The 17,384-nt window shown below is 35.9% G+C and overlaps 2 protein-coding genes across 4 annotated transcripts; one reads left to right on the forward strand and one right to left on the reverse strand.

Moving 5' to 3' along the window:
* Positions 1–1,967: 1,967 nt before the first annotated feature.
* LOC134750552 (translocator protein-like) lies at positions 1,968–13,335 on the reverse strand. 3 transcript variants are annotated; one of them, XM_063685755.1, is made up of 5 exons: positions 9,495–9,571; positions 5,419–5,666; positions 4,487–4,581; positions 2,997–3,199; positions 1,968–2,331 (listed from the first exon to the last, which is right to left on the reverse strand). In XM_063685755.1, exons 1-4 carry the CDS (start codon positions 9,542–9,544, stop codon positions 2,999–3,001), a joined length of 594 nt encoding a protein of 197 aa, XP_063541825.1. In that variant the 5' UTR covers positions 9,545–9,571; the 3' UTR covers positions 1,968–2,331; positions 2,997–2,998. The 3 variants fall into 3 exon arrangements, with proteins under 3 accessions (XP_063541825.1, XP_063541827.1, XP_063541826.1); XM_063685757.1 differs by lacking the exon at positions 9,495–9,571 and adding an exon at positions 12,997–13,019 and having other exon boundaries at positions 1,971–2,331; XM_063685756.1 differs by lacking the exon at positions 9,495–9,571 and adding an exon at positions 13,198–13,335 and having other exon boundaries at positions 1,972–2,331.
* A 987-nt stretch (positions 13,336–14,322) lies between these two features.
* On the forward strand, positions 14,323–15,904 carry LOC134750556 (translocator protein-like). Its single transcript, XM_063685761.1, has 3 exons — positions 14,323–14,568; positions 15,071–15,165; positions 15,699–15,904. The coding sequence occupies exons 1-3, from the start codon at positions 14,334–14,336 to the stop codon at positions 15,873–15,875; spliced, it is 507 nt and encodes a 168-aa protein (XP_063541831.1). The 5' UTR covers positions 14,323–14,333; the 3' UTR covers positions 15,876–15,904.
* The last annotated feature ends 1,480 nt before the right edge of the window (positions 15,905–17,384 follow it).

Below are 17,384 nucleotides of genomic sequence, written 5' to 3' on the forward strand. Positions count from 1 at the left end.
ATAAATCTGTTAAGTATTAAATGCCCTCCTCCCCTAAACAAAAACCTGTCCCTTCAAAAAATCTCTACCTTTGGGCTGATAATCTAGATATATTTTATCGACATCGATAATTCAATATTCAACCTTCTCCCTCACTACACTAGTACAATCAGTACCCAGTGAATTAGAAACAAACAAACGCTGTGGCTCGCCAGCATTACGAGCAACAAAGTTATTTTTAATTAGGCTTCCAGCTTCATTTATTAGGGTTCCGTACCCGAAGTGTGAAAACGGAACCCTATTACTAGGGCTCCGCTGTCCGTCCGTCTGATGTCACCAGGATGTATCTCATGAACCGTTATAGCTAGACTATGGGACCAACCCCGAAATCGCGATTTTTTTTGTCTGTTTCATACATTTTGGCTGGTCCATTTTCTATGGGAGGGTAAAAAATATTTTCGCGATTTCGTGGTTGGTCCCATAGTAAAAGTTGCTCGGTATAATCCCAAAACCTGCCTGGCAACGGGAATACACTTATTTTTTAGCCACCCTGTATACAGTGTGGAAATAATGAATATATGGGCCCTGGAGGGAAAATAGGTACGTCAAAACCTTAAGATAGCTCATTTTGCTTAAAGGAAACATTCTTTTATTTTTGAAAATAAACAAATCTGCATTCATTTTTAGGGTTCCGTACCCAAACGGGACCCTATTACTAAGACTCCGCTGTCCGTCTGTCTGTCACCAGGCTGTATCTCATGAACCGTGATATGAATGAGTGATATAGACAGTTGAAATTTTCACAGATGATGTATTTCTGTTGCCGCTATAACAACAAATACTAAAAAGTACGGAACCCTCGGTGCGCGAGTCCGACTCGCACTTGGCCGGTTTTTCATTTATGACCCTTCTATAATGGAAAGCCACAAATGTTCATGCCAAGCTTAACTTCGATTGTATGAGCGGCTTTTACGCGGAGGGTTCGTATGACTTAAGGGTTTAAATAAAAAAAATAAGTTTAGCTTTACTTTTATTATCAGAGCAACAAGAAACAATAAACTATTCAAAAATAAATACTTCTAGAAAACAGGTTATCGTGATTCTAGCTTATTTTACAACATTCAAAATATTAAAGATTGATTTTTGACAGCTGTCGTAGTTTTGTTCAAAATATGTGCACGTAGTGCGTGCGCCAAGTTTGTTGATTTGCCACTTTGTACTTATTATACAATACAATACTCTTTATTATAATTATTATGACAAAGTGTATTCTCATTTAACTTATTTCTAAATTCAAAATTTTCTTGGAAATAAACTAAATGTCAATTCCGTTTAAATGCAATAGGAATGAGTAATGTTACTTTTTGAAAAATATTTAAGAAATTAAGCCATATTAATTATACACGTATAATATGTACCTATATTGCTTATTTGTGCAAAAGGTCACTTCGGATCTTATAAACTAGGTATGATAAGATAAGCCTTAAGACTACATAATTGTATTACTATTTGACTCCTTTGGTAAAGAAAAGATAAGTTTAAATTGATAATGCGTGTATCCCAGATTTTTTTACACCTTTCTTATACAGGGCGTAATAAATAGTATTCTCACAAAAATATTACTTCCATAGATTACTGTTTTTATTTTATTTTTATGCGTCTAGTTTGTTTCGAAAACTATTTTTATAGGTATTATACCTACTGTTCGTGTTCTATAATTGTATGACATTGCTTAATTTATTAAATAGTACCCACCGCCATATACAGGTTCATGGCTAAAAAATAAGTGCATTCCCGTTGCCAGCCAGGTTTTGGGATTATACTGAGCAACTTTTTCTATGGGACCAACCCCGAAATCGCGAAACAAAATTTGGGTATTTCATAAATTTTGGCTGGGAAATATGGGAGGGTAAATTTTTTTTTTGCGATTTCGTGGTTGATCTCATTGTAAAAGCTCAGTATAATCCGAAAACCTCCTTGGCAACCGGAATGCACTTATTTTTTAGCCATCCTGTATGTGTCACCGTAAAATCGTAAACACTCGTCAGTTTAGAATCTCGCTAGTTAAATAACTGACGATAGGGAGAGATTACAAACTAACCTAAACTAACCTACGTTCGATTTTAAACTAACGGATTCACAATCTTACGGTGTCATGTGTACAACGAACAGATGTATAATCAAGATTCGGTTTTCTAAAAACCGTTCGTTGCGTCATTTCGACACAAATCGTACACATCTAAAATTGTCAGAAATATAAATAGTATACTAGAAGACATATAGCAGAAATAGGCATCTAAAATAGAACCTGTTCGATGGCTGAAGCGTAGTTAACTGGTGAAATGTCGATATCTGAAACGATATAAATTAAAAATGTTAGTTAGCAAAAATGGGTAAAACCGCTGCTTCGGACATGACTCAACCTTGTGACCTTTTGAAACACCGGTCCAATCGCTTGCTTATAAGAAGCGGACATGTTTTCCATTCCTTCCTTCTGGTACCTAACCTACCCGTAACACATTTTTATTAACAATTTTTTGGATAGACATAATTTGTCAAGTAGTGGTTTTGCAATACATTTATTTGAAACATTTTTTGAGTACATATTTTTTGACAAAATATTTTTTTCCAGTAATTTATTAGACAAAAATAAATTTAAGCGAACATTTATAGTCTAAGTAAAACATTTGAAAAAAAAAACAGTTGGTCTTATAAAAGTTGCTAAGTAACAGTTAGGGAAATGATCACTTGACGGATTGTAAGTTTGTGAAATGTTTATATGGGAAAGATTGAGTTGACAAACGTGCAGTTGGTGAAATTTGGTTGGGAAACGAAATTTGGTCAAAATTTTTTCGGTAAATCAAAAGGATCCCGCTATTACATGTTCCATGAACGCCACGTCTATGCGGCGAGTCATCGTGAACCTTGTCGCAATGCAGGAAGGTTGATATGGGGCTGTAGTAGCGCGCGTCATTTGATGCCTCTGGCGGTCAAAGGGTAAATAATATTTAACTTACCTTTACTTTTCCTTCTCGTCTTTAATCTCTGTGATCTTCGCGGGCTGAGGGTTGTTCTTCCAGATGTAATAAGATAAATAAGAGGCATAACCCAGCCAAGCCAGATATGGCAGCATTATTAGTCCAGCCGTCTTGTTTACGCTAGCGAATGAAATTGTGGTGATTGTCGCCGCTCCGGTGAGAACGCCGATTTCTATGAAAGCCTGGAAGAGAGAAATCCAATGAAAACTCAGTTTAAAATTAAAACTAGAATTGCAATTTAAAATTAGAATTGCATATACTTGGGAAAATTCGACCCACGCTGCCGTGATCCGGGTGGCCGAGCGGTTTTAGGCATCTGCCGCGATTGCTGAGGACGTTGGTTCGATTCCAGCCCTGGGTACTGGAGGCCTTGGTCACTTTTTACTTTGTTTATGACATTTATTTCGGTTTATAATTTATATAGTAGTGTTTCTACTCGAAAAAACACAATTAAAATATTTTCATGAAAATAATTTAATTACTTTCCTAATAAGAACCTTATTTTATTTTATTTTATTTATTTAAGGTTTACCAACAATTGTTGACATCGATACATTAATAATGTACTAAGCTAAAACATGTAAGGAGTGGTGTCACAATTACTTACAGGTAAACACCGCATGCATAACAAATATAAGTAAACAACTATAGTAATACCTAAATTTAAACTTATTTTCTAATTATTTATGTTTCTAATTGTTTGTGTTTTAAGAAATATTTTCGGACAGATGTTATAAATTTATTTAGTGGGTCACAGTGCATATCCGCCTTGTCGCAGCAACCATTAGCTATTTTACATAACCTGCATACTGGAGAGTTAGTGCCTGAAACTGTTCTTCTAAGCGGGGCGTAAAGAGGGGTGATAGCGTTACGGGGGAAACGAGATGGAGCACGAAAGTTCAACAACGTCAGCAGTTGCGGACAATCTATTTTGTGGTTCACTAACTTGTACAAAAAAGTTGCATCTAAGAGCGTCCGTCGGTCTTCTAGGGAATCCATCTTGAAATATTGCAGTTTCCTTTGATAGGATATTGATCTTTTAGCCATAACACGTGCCTGAAAAGCTAAGTGACGAGTGAACCTTTTTTGAATACGCTCTAACCGCAATGAGTGAGTAGCATAATGCGGCCGCCAGACAACGCTGCAATATTCCAAAACACTCCTCACCAGACTATTATATAGCAATATTTTGGTTGCGCTGCGCCTAAATGATCTAGTGTTTCTCATGACAAAGCCCAAAGTCTTAGATGCCCTCTTGACAATATTTTCTATGTGGGGGATAAACGTTAATTTGCTGTCGAAAAGAACTCCAAGATCGCGAGTGTTCTGAGCTTCGTTTAGTTTGTAACCGTCTATATGGTAGTCTGACTGTGTTACATTTTGTTTTCGAGTGAATTTCATATGGATACATTTTTTGATATTAATGTGCATTAGGTTATGCTTACATTACTTAATGTACGTATACTGACCAGTTTGAAATCCTTAAGGCCGAAGAAGATAGGCGTCCACGCCCAGTTAAGTAGTAGCTGGCTTCCGTACAACGTCAGAGGGAGGACGGCACGCTCTGAAAATAAATAGACAGAAATTTTCAAAATCAAATGAGAGAGGTATTTTATTTGCTTAAATATGGTAGTTAGATCTAGATAACTCTGCAGTCTGCAGCAATTTGGATAGCATAGACTGTGCAAGTGTTATTTATACGTCATAATTTTATTCTACAATTAGAGTGTAAATTGATATACGTATCATTTTGGCATAATTTTTAGACTAATTTGGAGTTTGGTGTCATATTGATGGAATTTTTTTGCTAAAAAATCTTTAGGCAAAAATACACGTCATTCAATTACTCAATGCCAGACAGTTTGAAACGTTTAAGTAAATCCATCATTCGCGTGATATATTATCTTTAGATAAAGAACCTGCCTAGTGACTAAGGTTACTAAACTACATAGTTGTATACAAAACTGTAAGCATATATGTATCTTTTACTACTAAATAAAGATATTTTGTATTTTATATCGGTTTTATATCTAAATGTGACGTTTTCAATCAAGAGGTACCACATTGCCGCTTAACATAAGGACGAAAATTACTTGTATCTTTATACGAAAAACCTGTCAGCTTCCTTATGGCAAGCGACAATGTGGTACCTTTTGATTGAGAACGTCACAAGTGTTTACATAATGCATCCAGCTACTAAGTAAACAAATAAGAGCTAGGCAATGTAATAGTCAAATTACAAAATGTATACTTTAGGTACTTAAAGGCCAGAAATTTCTATATTTTAGGAATTTAAAAAGTTCGAGCTTTGCATCTCTTTTCTTAGTACCACCTTCATTATTCGAGTATGACGTCCGCGTCTCTACGCAAATAAAGGAAATTAACAGGATTTTTGTCTTACGTGTGAAACCATCGCACTCTTCATACACCAGATACGACGCGTATCCCATGCCGCTGTAAAGCACTGTCCATGCCGGCCCGAACACCCATTTAGGGGGGGTGCAAGGCGACTTCTTCAGCTCATCGTACCAGGTCTTCTCGTTGTTGTCCCGTTTGATCTGACCGGCGAAGTATAGGCCGTTCACCCAGCCGCCTACGTTGGGGAGGATTACGGAACCGATCGCTGGCCAGTTTGCCATTATGAAGTCTCTGGGAAACAGAACACATAGGCACTTAACGTCAGTTGAGTCGAACCAAGCTAATATTGCAATAACAAAGTGCCTTGTTCACGTGCTTTACCAAATTTAAACCTGCACTTATTAACTTGGCCATAACCACCACGGCACTACCGTGCGTTAATTTGATCCCATCAAAAACATTACATGTAAAAAGATGCAAAAATAAAACTTTATTTATTTATTTTATTATAGCGCTAGCCCTAATGACATGAAGTTTAAGCAATACACATACGAGTACAATTAACCCTTTAATTCGCAATGATAAGAATACTTTACACCAGAATCAAAAAAATATTGCAAGGTAATTTTCACTTAAACCCAGTTATTTTTTTAATAAAATGATAGTTTGAAACCTAACGCATCTTTGACGACTGAAGTCATTACCAATGCTCACGTATTTTGACAGTTAGTGGCAAAATTGTGCTGCGACAGCAATCGACCGTAGGACGTAAGATAATTATAAAATATTTAAAAATATTTATACCTATAATGTCTATTGAAATACTATTACAACGTGTTATTGAGGGTATGTGCTTTATGTTTTTATGTTTTTCTAACGAAATGGAAACACAACTAAGACAGGACTGGGTTACCATTATGCGTGTTAAGAACGCTTAGCTTCGCGAGATTCTTAGAAATGTACTTAGTGTAACGCATGTTAAGCATTCTTAGCACTGCGCCGCTATTAATAAAGTACATTCTTGTTGGGCTGTTAAGTAATTTTAACATTGCGAAGATAAGGTTAATATGAGAGAAGAAGCAACATACACGGCTTGATGGATCCAAAGGTGGTAGGCCGCCAAAATGGCCGTTTCGCAGCGAGCTCCTCCCAACCCAACGTGCAGGATCGATAGCACACGCGTTTAGGTGACGTTTGCACAATTGCACATCCTTATAATCGGAGGTACTGACCACCGTGCTTCCGCTTACCCTCTGCTAATTCTGAGTAGAATATAGGTTTAGGCAAGCGGCGATCGTCCATTCGGAGAACATGCCCATACCACCTGACCTGACGCTGCATGAATAGTGTCTCCATGCCGTACATCCCGGGAACGATGCAGGACCTCGTAGTATGGCACCTGCCATTAAATCCTAAGTATAGATCTTAGGCATCTTAGGTGGTACGTGTCTAGTCTTTTGATATCTGGCTTTTACAGGCACCATAATGTCTCTGCGCCATACAGGAGGACTGGGATTATTAGGGTTAGGTGGGAGTTTGATATCATGGGATATACACACGATCAGTTAGTCGCCCGAAATTGGCAGCGCCGTATTTCTGAAGCCAGTGTCGTCATCTAGTGGTTTCCCATCTAGATTCAGCGGTGTTGAATCAGATTCAACTCCCCGGGGTAGTTGTTTTAGGATTTGCGTCTAGGAAGCACTTACTACCAGGCCGAATTGTTGCCAAGAGCGGTTTAATGCGTCCACGTAGCTTTGGAGATGCGCCATACTGTCAGACATAAGGCATACGTCGTCAGCGTATAGTATCTCTAATATGGAGACTCATCGCACTTTAGACTTCGCCCTGAACCTTGATATGTCAAAGACACCTTTCTCAGTCCTCACATTTGGTTGCTACAACACTTTAAAGCGTCTCTCATCACCACTGAGAAGTATATGGCAAAGAGTGTATTTAGGTCCCATGACACATCCCTGCGTCACTTCGCCTGTAACCTGGATCTCCTTACACAGTTCGTTTTTATGTTGAACCTGTGCATTCATACCATCGTGGAATTGGTGAATGAGGTTTCCAGTTTTGGATTTCCAGATTTTCGTAGAACAAGCCATAAGGCTGCGAGTGGGACTACATACGACGATACTCAAAAGTCGAAAAAGCCCGAGTCAACGTAGACTACCCCCAGACCGTAAAACAGTATACAACGCTCATATGGGAGTAGGTGTTGATTTAGCTGAAATGTTGGTGGCCCTATATCGGTCACAAACACAAACCAAGCGCTAGTATACGGCTATGTTTTCTCAGGTCCTGGACCTATATGTAAATAATGTCTGGTTGTTGTATCGGCGACAAGTAGGAGCTACTGAAAAAACTATGCCACTAAAGTACAACTACCATTGGAGCTGCTACAAAAACAGGGCTGGGCCGTCCAATGCGATTGTACCTGTCAGAAAAGCAACAGTAGTTCCAAGACCTCTACCTGTAGTTCAGTATAGGTAATAATACACGACACTTGCCAGTGTACACCTCATACGGAAGATGTAGGTATTGCAAAAAGGATACACGAACATGGCTTAAAATGCAAATTGAGATTATGCAGTAGCAAAAAGAAATTGTTTCTACTCTTTTCATGCTGCTCAATAATAGCTTTTTATATAAAAAACTATAAATCTGTTATTTATTTATTATCTCTAAACCATGCGCAATGTCAAAAATACTGGACATTGGTGGCAAATGGTCATATGGTGAAAGTCGGGCAACGTCAAGTATTCTTAGCATATGTTTTCTAGAAGAACATATACAAAATATTTTTATTTTTATTTTTCTGTAGTTTATATTACCCCTAAGAACTCATTTAAGTGCTTGAAACCAGAAAATAATAGAAAAAAAATTTTGAGCATTAAAGGGTTAAAGCATTGTGTGCGATTGCCAAGTCATTATATGTATTAAAAAAAAGAAAGGTATCTAATATTGTTACGGTTTCAACACCCCCTGGCACTGACTAAAATAACCGACTTGGTTTCACATTACATCTCAGAACTTTTTTGTAGTAGAAGAACAGCGTTGCGAGACTTGCATCTTTTTACATGTAATGTTTTTGATGGGATCTCATCTCTTTTTGTAGGCAGTCCTTCTTTTCGTGTACTCATACCCATTCGGTACGTTTACATATACACATCTTCATTCATACTCACAGTCATCGTACAACGTAGTGTGTTAGGTACTTAACCTACGAATTGTAGGAACCGCAAACGTAACTTTGTTATCGCATATATTTATATAGGATTATAAACTTACTTGTGCAGTTATTAAATCTTCAAAACGTGACTGATATTGTAGTATTTTTAAGTTTTTATTGGCTTATTACGCTAAAAACTAATTACGTTTCAAATTTGGAGCTTGTATGTCTGCTAGAAGTACCTTAGAATTAAGATGATCGTGAGTGTGTCAGTGACAAAACTAAGGAACTTTGACATGCATGCAGAGCGTCCATATGGCAAGCGACAATGTGGTACCTTTTTCTTAAAAACGACACATATAGTTATTAATTGTGATTAATTTAATTTAGTATTATTTCTGCTTTTATATTTATATGTTTGTTTTAATAATATTAAACTACCCATACTTGGAAATTAAATGAGATAAATCTCTTTTCCTAATAAGAGTAAGAAAGCCTCAAAACATTTGGAGGACCCGGGTATGTCCTTAAACTGCGTCCGGACCCGGATATGTCCTTAAACTACGTCCAAAAGAGAGGTATGGGCACTGTGAATGACATCTCGCTTTGTGTGGTAGGGCACAGGACAGCGGATGTCATTCCAGATTTAGAGCAGAGCCCAACTGGGGAAATACCTCCACCTTACAGAAAACCGCAGCCAAATAACACTAGACCCTACTCATAGTGTTGTGTTCCTGCCGGTAAGTAAGGTTGCCAGAGCTCAACGAGGGAGAGGAGTGTTACGGTCGGCAACGCGCGTGTAATATCTCCGGTGTTGCAGGCGTCCATAGGCTACGGTAACTGCTTACCATCAGGCGGGCCGTATGCTTGATTGCCACCGACGTGGTATAAAAAAAAATGTATGGTGTAGTAAACTACGGTGGTGTAGGTATAGGAATACATACTTATGTATATGGGCAACATCTTCAAAATACTCCCAATGTATTCCCAACATGTTTAAATAACTATATTATATTCACAAATCAACTTGGTTTTACGGATACCAATCACACACTGAATGATAAACCGATTACATGTTGATTTGAAGCAGATAGATTTTGCACTATTAATACACTAATTATAATCTATATCTATACAAGTTTCATTGGTGTCATTCCCTGTAATTAATAGTGTACAGTCTAAAGAAAAAACGTGCCTCGAAAATCAAGAAAATTTGATTCTCGATCAGAGGGCGCTACTAGCTTTGGCCTACTGTCGTATAGATGGCGTTGACGGTTTCGTTGGTTATTTAACAATTTTAACGCATATCAGTAAAAGAACATGGATGAAAATCATAAAAATAATTAATGCAAATCAAAAAAATCATTTATCCATATTTAAATACATTTTATCGTATTTTTATAAATCTTCATTTTTAGTTTTAAGGTGTGTCAATAGATGATAGATGGCAGTGAATTTACTGGGGTTACAAAATTTACTATGACAGTACCACTCTATCTTATAATATCCTCTTTTCTATGGGGGTGCAATGGGGGTTGCAATTTAGTACTAAGGAGTAGGAGCAGTTTAAAGACTTCTATGAGTTCTATGTAGGCAAAGTTCTGGGCAGAAGCTTTTTAGAAATAAATACTGGGATTAATGAGAAAAAGGTGTGTATTTGCTCAGAATTAGTACCAAAGTTATAATAAGGAATCCCAATTGGTCAAACAACTGAAGAAAACAACATTTATGTAAAAATCTGTGTGACTTATTTGTTGTTGTAATTTTTTTTTTTTTTTGGATTGTTCTGTGTACCTATGTCATTTCTGTATTTGAAAATTTTGTGTGTATAGTGGCAAACAAATAAACAGTTTATCTATCTATCTATCTATTTATTGTGATAATGGTATTCAAATAGTATACCTAACCATTTGAATACAATACATGTGCCTTTAATAAAATGGGGCATTTTCTACGAAAAGGGACCTTATTGTCGATGGCGCTTACGCCGCACAGCGTCGCGCGGCATTGTATTTATATCGGAGCATTGTTTATAATGGCGTAAGCGCCATCGACAATAAGGTCCCTTTTTATAGAAAATACCACAAATAATTGAACTGCAATTAACCATTTTAAAGAAATATAAGATTTAGAATGCTACTACTAAAAGATATAACATATCATATAGCAATCTGTGGTGAGGTGATGTAATGTACTTATGATGTCACTTTTATTTACTGATCTGTGATATTTATATTAACCTGTTGTGTGACGTCACAAGATTTCTCAAGGTAATATTTAGTCAGCAGAACATACTAATTTAGTCTCATAAATTATTTACATCTTTATATCCTGTTTGATTACGAAGTTTTTATAACATACCAATCTAAAATTAGGCAATAAACCCATGGATTTTTTATGACAAAACATTTTTATTAATTTAAATAGGAAATCCCAGAAAAAAATATTATGAATTTAAGTGGTAAAGATTTTCTACTTTTTCTAGTGACAATGCCTCAAATGATGGTCACTAATAAATTTTCATAAACTTATACTATAATGTTTTCATATTGCCTTTGTTATTTGTAGGAAGAGACCTTTAATCATTGTTTTTTAAACCAATAAATAAAAACAATTTCAGAAGACAAAAAGTACCACATTGTCACCTGCTTGTATGGATATCTTCTTAACCCTTGAATGCATAGTGATGTATGTATGTACACAACAAAAAACATATAATTTTATGCATAATTAGGTAAACTCTATTTGGTCCTGTATAATTATTTTGATCGTAAATTAATACGCTTTCCGTTGTTTTATTCAAATTTGCGCAGTATTTAAGTTTAAAAAAATTACATTTCTTTTAACACGAAATGGCGGAAAATTGGGAAAATTTAATGATTTTTAATATGTAATTTAGGCGGTTTTTTCGGGGTTTGTAATTATTTATATTTAAAATCTTTATTATAGGTATATTACAAATAGTATAAATTTCTAATGGTAGTAAGATTTTTGATATATCTTTTACCAATAATTGTATAAATTTACATAAATTATTATTTACCCTATGTAACTTCTAATACTGGTTAAGCAGTGAAAATCGATGTTTTAATTTTTATTTTTATTTTTCCTAGAATCAGTAAACAATTATGTAAGACATATATTAATTCCAGACAAAAAGAAAAAATCATGCATTTAAGGGTTAAAGCATCTTCATGGTACAGTCACACTCTTTCTGCACAGACTACAAATAAGATCGTGTAAGATATTTGTGCGGCCTTCGTTGTGTAACATATTATTGGAGGTGACTGTACTAGCATTTTGTTGACAGCAGACAATAAGTTACTTTTTGCTTAAAATTGGACACAAATATTCACTGCGGTAGGGGGGGTCTAAAGACCTCCTACAAAGTATTGTTAATTAGGAGCTAATTGCTGCAGCGAAGGTGTTAAAGGTAAGTTAGTAATTCAGGGCATCTAACTTATGAAATAAATATAGTGAAGCAGTGCTCATGTGTTGTTAGTTATGCTTGGTTGAGTTTAATTATGGCAGCTGAATATACATATTAATTTTTATATTTCCTTTAATATTATACGATATTATGTTCCAGGCTACCTACTATAGTAATCCACTAGGTATACTATTTATTTTAAATATGCATGTATGGTAGATATTTTATTATTATTAAAAAAAAGTTATATTTTAGACAGAAATCCCGCAAAACTGTTAACAACGTGACAGGCCACGCCTAGTGTAGGAACCGGTACAACCGTCATTGTAAATGCATAAATGTACATAAATTGTCCCTTAGTTTTAAGACCAGTTAATTTTGTTTCTGCCTAATTCATTGTGTACAATAAATGATTTTTACTTTACTTTTTTACAACAGTTTGTCTGCAGGAATCATTTAAACTAAATAAATGTGCTATGTTAGTTAATTAACTGTCACTTCATAATTTGTTAGTAACAGTCCACGTTAATAACTAATGGCTTTATAACTAGGTTAATAATGCATGTTTTGATTAAAATAATGATGTCAATTAAACTTAAATTTAGTATAAGTTTTCAATTTGCATGGCTTTTTAAAGTCTAAATGTGTATGGCTCTATAAATAATAATGTAACACCATTGTATACCACATTTAATGGCAAATAAATATATTTCTATTTCTATTTCTATGTTAAGTTATGGGCCATAACTGAACTTTGTACTTTGTATGGGACATAAAAATGCATTAACTAAATAACTATCCAAATAAAGTTAAAAATAAATAATATAAGGAATATATTTTAATTTACAGACATGCAGACATTGCAACGTCTTTAGATATGTATATCATGTAATAGGTTGATACCTGATATCAATAGGCTGATAAGCAAGATAATTAAATATCTATTGATCCCTCAGAAGTCCAATTACAGATAACGGTACATTCTGATTACATTGCTATTTCAATTAATAACTTACCAGTGTTCGCGAGGCTTCCAAACTGTCGAATAGTGTGATATTAGATAAAATTTTAATCTTACTTAAGTGTTACTTACGTAAGTTCTGCGTTCTGCGTAATGATGAGTAATATTTACATTTACATTCTAAAAATAGCTTGCCGCCGGCAACTTCCAGTTTTTAATAAAGCGAAATATTTGATAAAACAAATAAGGTACATACCTGTTGATGCACGATATAAAATACCGGTGAAAACTGCAATGAATATCACGAGATTCACGAGAAATAGAAAAATTAGAAAGCTATGTTGTGACTTGTGAAAATCCCTGTGAATGTGACTAGGCGAGAGATTTAAATGGTCTATCGAGATAATAGGGACCAAATACTTTAAATTACTTCTAAATTTGGTAGGTTAAGCTAAGGTTTCTAAAAGTCAGATGCTAATTTTTCGTCCCAATTTACGTTTAGGGTTCTTGATTATGACTTTGCATAACAAATAAAGTCTTTAAGCTCTACAAGCTTGATGCTAAACTTATTAATGAATCACTAAAAGCAAAATTTATTTTTAATATTTGTTATTGGAAAATATTTCTGACAAACAAAAAACTATTTAGTCCAGGTTCGTACATAAATTACATAATAGTTACTTGAAATGGAACGTATATTATCTGCTTGTCACTGTCACTTGATTTGTGATGATGCACATTTTGTTTTGTTTTGGTTACACGAAATAATAGTTCGTATTACAAAGTAATAGGGCCTACATTCGAAACTACAGCTGAAAAGAGAACCCCAGACCATCACATCACACTTTTGTCTGCCGGGCTGCCGGGTGTAGAAATAGCGTAAGTCATAAATTCTACTTTTATGCAATTATTAGCACTAAGAGCCTACTAAAAGCTTCTGATAATAGGGTTAATTATAGGGTGTTGTTTTCTTGTGCGTCAAGGCCGTCAAGTGATAAGGATATCATTTGTTTTGTAGAGCAGACACTGTCTGTTTATTTATTAAAATTATCAGCTGTCAGTGTAAACAAATGTGTTGAAGTTCATTAACATTATTTTACCTCTTGCGCAGTACAGTAATATTTTAAAATAATCATATAAATAGATTAAGTAATTAATTTACCTGCTTATTATTTAAATTCAATCAGGCAGAACAGAAAAACTTCTTATGTCACTAAATCAGTTATTTAGAACATAATTTATTTCATTTTTGATTTAAATATTTTGAAAGTTTTAATATAAGAATAAGAGAATTTCTATTCCTATTCTTAATATAATTATTTGATCTCACAAAACTGACAAGAGAAAATTGATAGTAATTAATGTGGTACATCCTTTTCAGAATAAACAACAATGCCAAACTGGTCAGCTATTGGCGCCATGCTCTTCCCCAACCTCGGGGGCTGGGCAGGAGCACTCACCATGGTGGGACAGACAAAGCAGCCTGACGGCAAGGCCTGGTACCAGACGCTGAAAAAACCAAGCTGGACTCCGCCTAACTGGGTGTTTGGTCCGGCGTGGACTGCGCTGTATACTGGCATGGGGTATGCTAGTTATATGGTATACAGGGATTGTGGTGGCATGACTGGTAAGTAATTGACATATATGATAAATATAATCATCTTCCCTGCAATCTGACCTGATATGATACTTTCAATTAAGTATGGAAATAATAAAGTTTTTTTGGCCAAGAAACAAAGATATTCAATACAGGTCCTACAGGGTATTTAATCCGAATAAGGCAGTGACAAAAAATCAGACCCTACATATAAGTAGTTAAGTTACCTAAGCTAAGTTAGTTCTTTTCTTTGGAACTATGAAGAAATAATTTAACAAGTAGAGCTTCAGCTCTACCAAATTACAGTACACTCATTTTGAGAAAAAGCATAAAGAGTACCTAGAGCTTAGCTTAAGTATTTATTTAAATTTCATTCAATTTTGATACTCAAAAAACATCAATGAAACAATTGAAAATTCTGCAATAGAAATTTAAATCAGTATAAGTTAAATATCCGTAAACCTCTATTGTTTCTTAAACATACTTTTTTGAAATAAATAAAATTATTAATGTAACATAATTCCACTTTCAGATAAGGCTATCCTGCCTATGGCATTATATGGCGGCCAGCTTATATTCAACTGGACATGGACACCAGTTTTCTTCAAAATGCATTTAGTAGGATTGGTAAGATAATACTAACAAAAAATTATTAAGACGAAATAGTTTGTTGAAAAACAGCAGAATGCAGAACTTCTCTGAAAGATGTATTATTTTAGCCAATAACGTTTATAACTTAGCAGTGTATCAACCCATTACATTAAATTAATAGTAATTTCTAATTTTTATGTATTTTTTCCCAGTACATTCCCGGTATCCCGGGTCCTAAGAATCGGTAATTTACGAAAATACTACAAGTTCAAATTGAATGTTTTTGGGAATATATCTAAGCCATATTATGCCCTATATTTCACTGAAAATTCAGGGTTCTAGCTTTAGCCAGCACAAAATTACAGGACGTCGTAAATGGCCTGAATGGCTTCGAGAAAAGGATGGTACGGCCATGCCTCTTTGTTTTGCTCGACTTGGCGGGGGCACGTCGGATATTATTTTACGCCCTTGTAACATGATCTACCTACTATAGACGATGGGCAGTATACATCATAACATCAATAACTAACTTTCAGCCCAGAGTTCAAAAAGAATCTATTTACTTTCAGGCGTTCTTCCACATCGCAGCGCTAGACGTGGCGGCGGCGGCCTGCACCCTCAGTTTTTATGAAGTGAACCCGACCACGACGTGGTTCATGCTGCCTTATCTCGCGTGGCTCGGCTTCGCCACCTGCCTTAATTATTCCATCTGGCAATTGAATAAGAAAGATAATGAGAAAAAGTAATTACCATTATTGTTAATGTTTTATTGTTTGTTCCTATACTTCTAAGTTAATCAAAAATGTGTTCTATTATAGTCGGAGCCTAGCACAAAATACAAAGCACGTTTTTTTAGTGAGTACTAAATTTCCCATCATTCATTTAGTGGTTAATTACTCAGCAAAACACTGATCAATATACGCAAAAATCATATTGAATGATAGAACTAGGTATTGAATAAAAATAGAGTTCAGACACGATACGAAATGGTTAGTTGTTTCAAAAGTGAACCGCAAGGCAGGAGGCCGAGATACTGGAAAAGGGCAACATAAGGTGTAGAGTTAAAAAACAAACAGACGGACCGCAAGCAGGGTATTGAGCTAAAGACCCTAGGATGCCGAAGGGAGCTCACCACGTAAGGCCGAGATGCTGCAGAGCCGCTATTATAGGTTTAAAAATTTACAATGTTATTACTAGTGACTCTGTGAGCTGTAGACCTCGCGTTAGTGAAAAGGACTTAGTTCGTTGAGTACCTAGTTATCATAGTGAACTCACAAGGCGCTTAAGTCCTTTATGCCCATTTCCGCATTTTGAAAAAAAATCCTAAAACTGGATCGACAAAAAACTATTTAATCATAGAATCTGGTCACAAAATTTCACGAGAATTGGTTAAGAATTGCGACCTGTACATACGAAAGCAAAATGCCCGAGTTAAAACGGAGACCTTCATAAAAATTATGGCGGACTAAAAGGTCAGGTTGCGAGCCCTGAAAAGCTTAAAAGTCGCGCCTTCCAGAAGACCAGAAGCATTTCAGCATTTCCAGCAAGTCGCGCCTTCGCTTTAATTTGAGCGAACGCCAAAGGTCGAGTAGCAGGTAGCAGGAGAGCCGAGATCACATTGGTTCCAAGCTCCAAGCCCATTCTAAGCTCTCCCCTCCTCCAGCTCGGTCTTTCGACCTTGCATTGAAGCTCTTTATGCGGAGCTCGGCTTGGTCATTGTTCCAATCCCAAAAATTGATTTTTCCTACCTCGAACTTTGGCTTTGCGCGGAAGAGCGCCGCAATTGGACAATCCGGGACTTTAGCACTATGCAGAGCTCGTCTTGGCCATAGGTTTTGTCCCAGCTCGGCTCCACTGAAGCAAGCCTTTTAAGTCTCTTGGGCTCGCAGAAAACTTTAATCATATTCATAGCCTTAGACATAACCAGCTCTGTTCTTCTGCAGTTCGACCTTAAGCCTCACAGGGCAGCACAACGCAATCGGACGCTCCGGGCCTCCGGCCCTCTGCAAAAAGGCACTGAGAATAGTTATTTGTGCAACAAGAGAGGAAAGTTGGTTTTTCTTGCGAGTGTTTATTTTGAGTCCCGAGAAAGCGAAAGATTCTATAATTGAAGATTCTAAGGTAAAATCTTGAGCGTAGCGAGGGATTCAAAAACACGAGATGTAAAATAACTTTGCTCTCGTGTTGCACACATAATTTTTCACCTCAGTAGTGAGAACATATTAAAGGTTAAAATGTATTTCGAATTACACAGA

The sequence above is a fragment of the Cydia strobilella genome, chromosome 20, assembly GCF_947568885.1.
Source record: "Cydia strobilella chromosome 20, ilCydStro3.1, whole genome shotgun sequence".
NCBI lineage: Eukaryota > Metazoa > Arthropoda > Insecta > Lepidoptera > Tortricidae > Cydia > Cydia strobilella.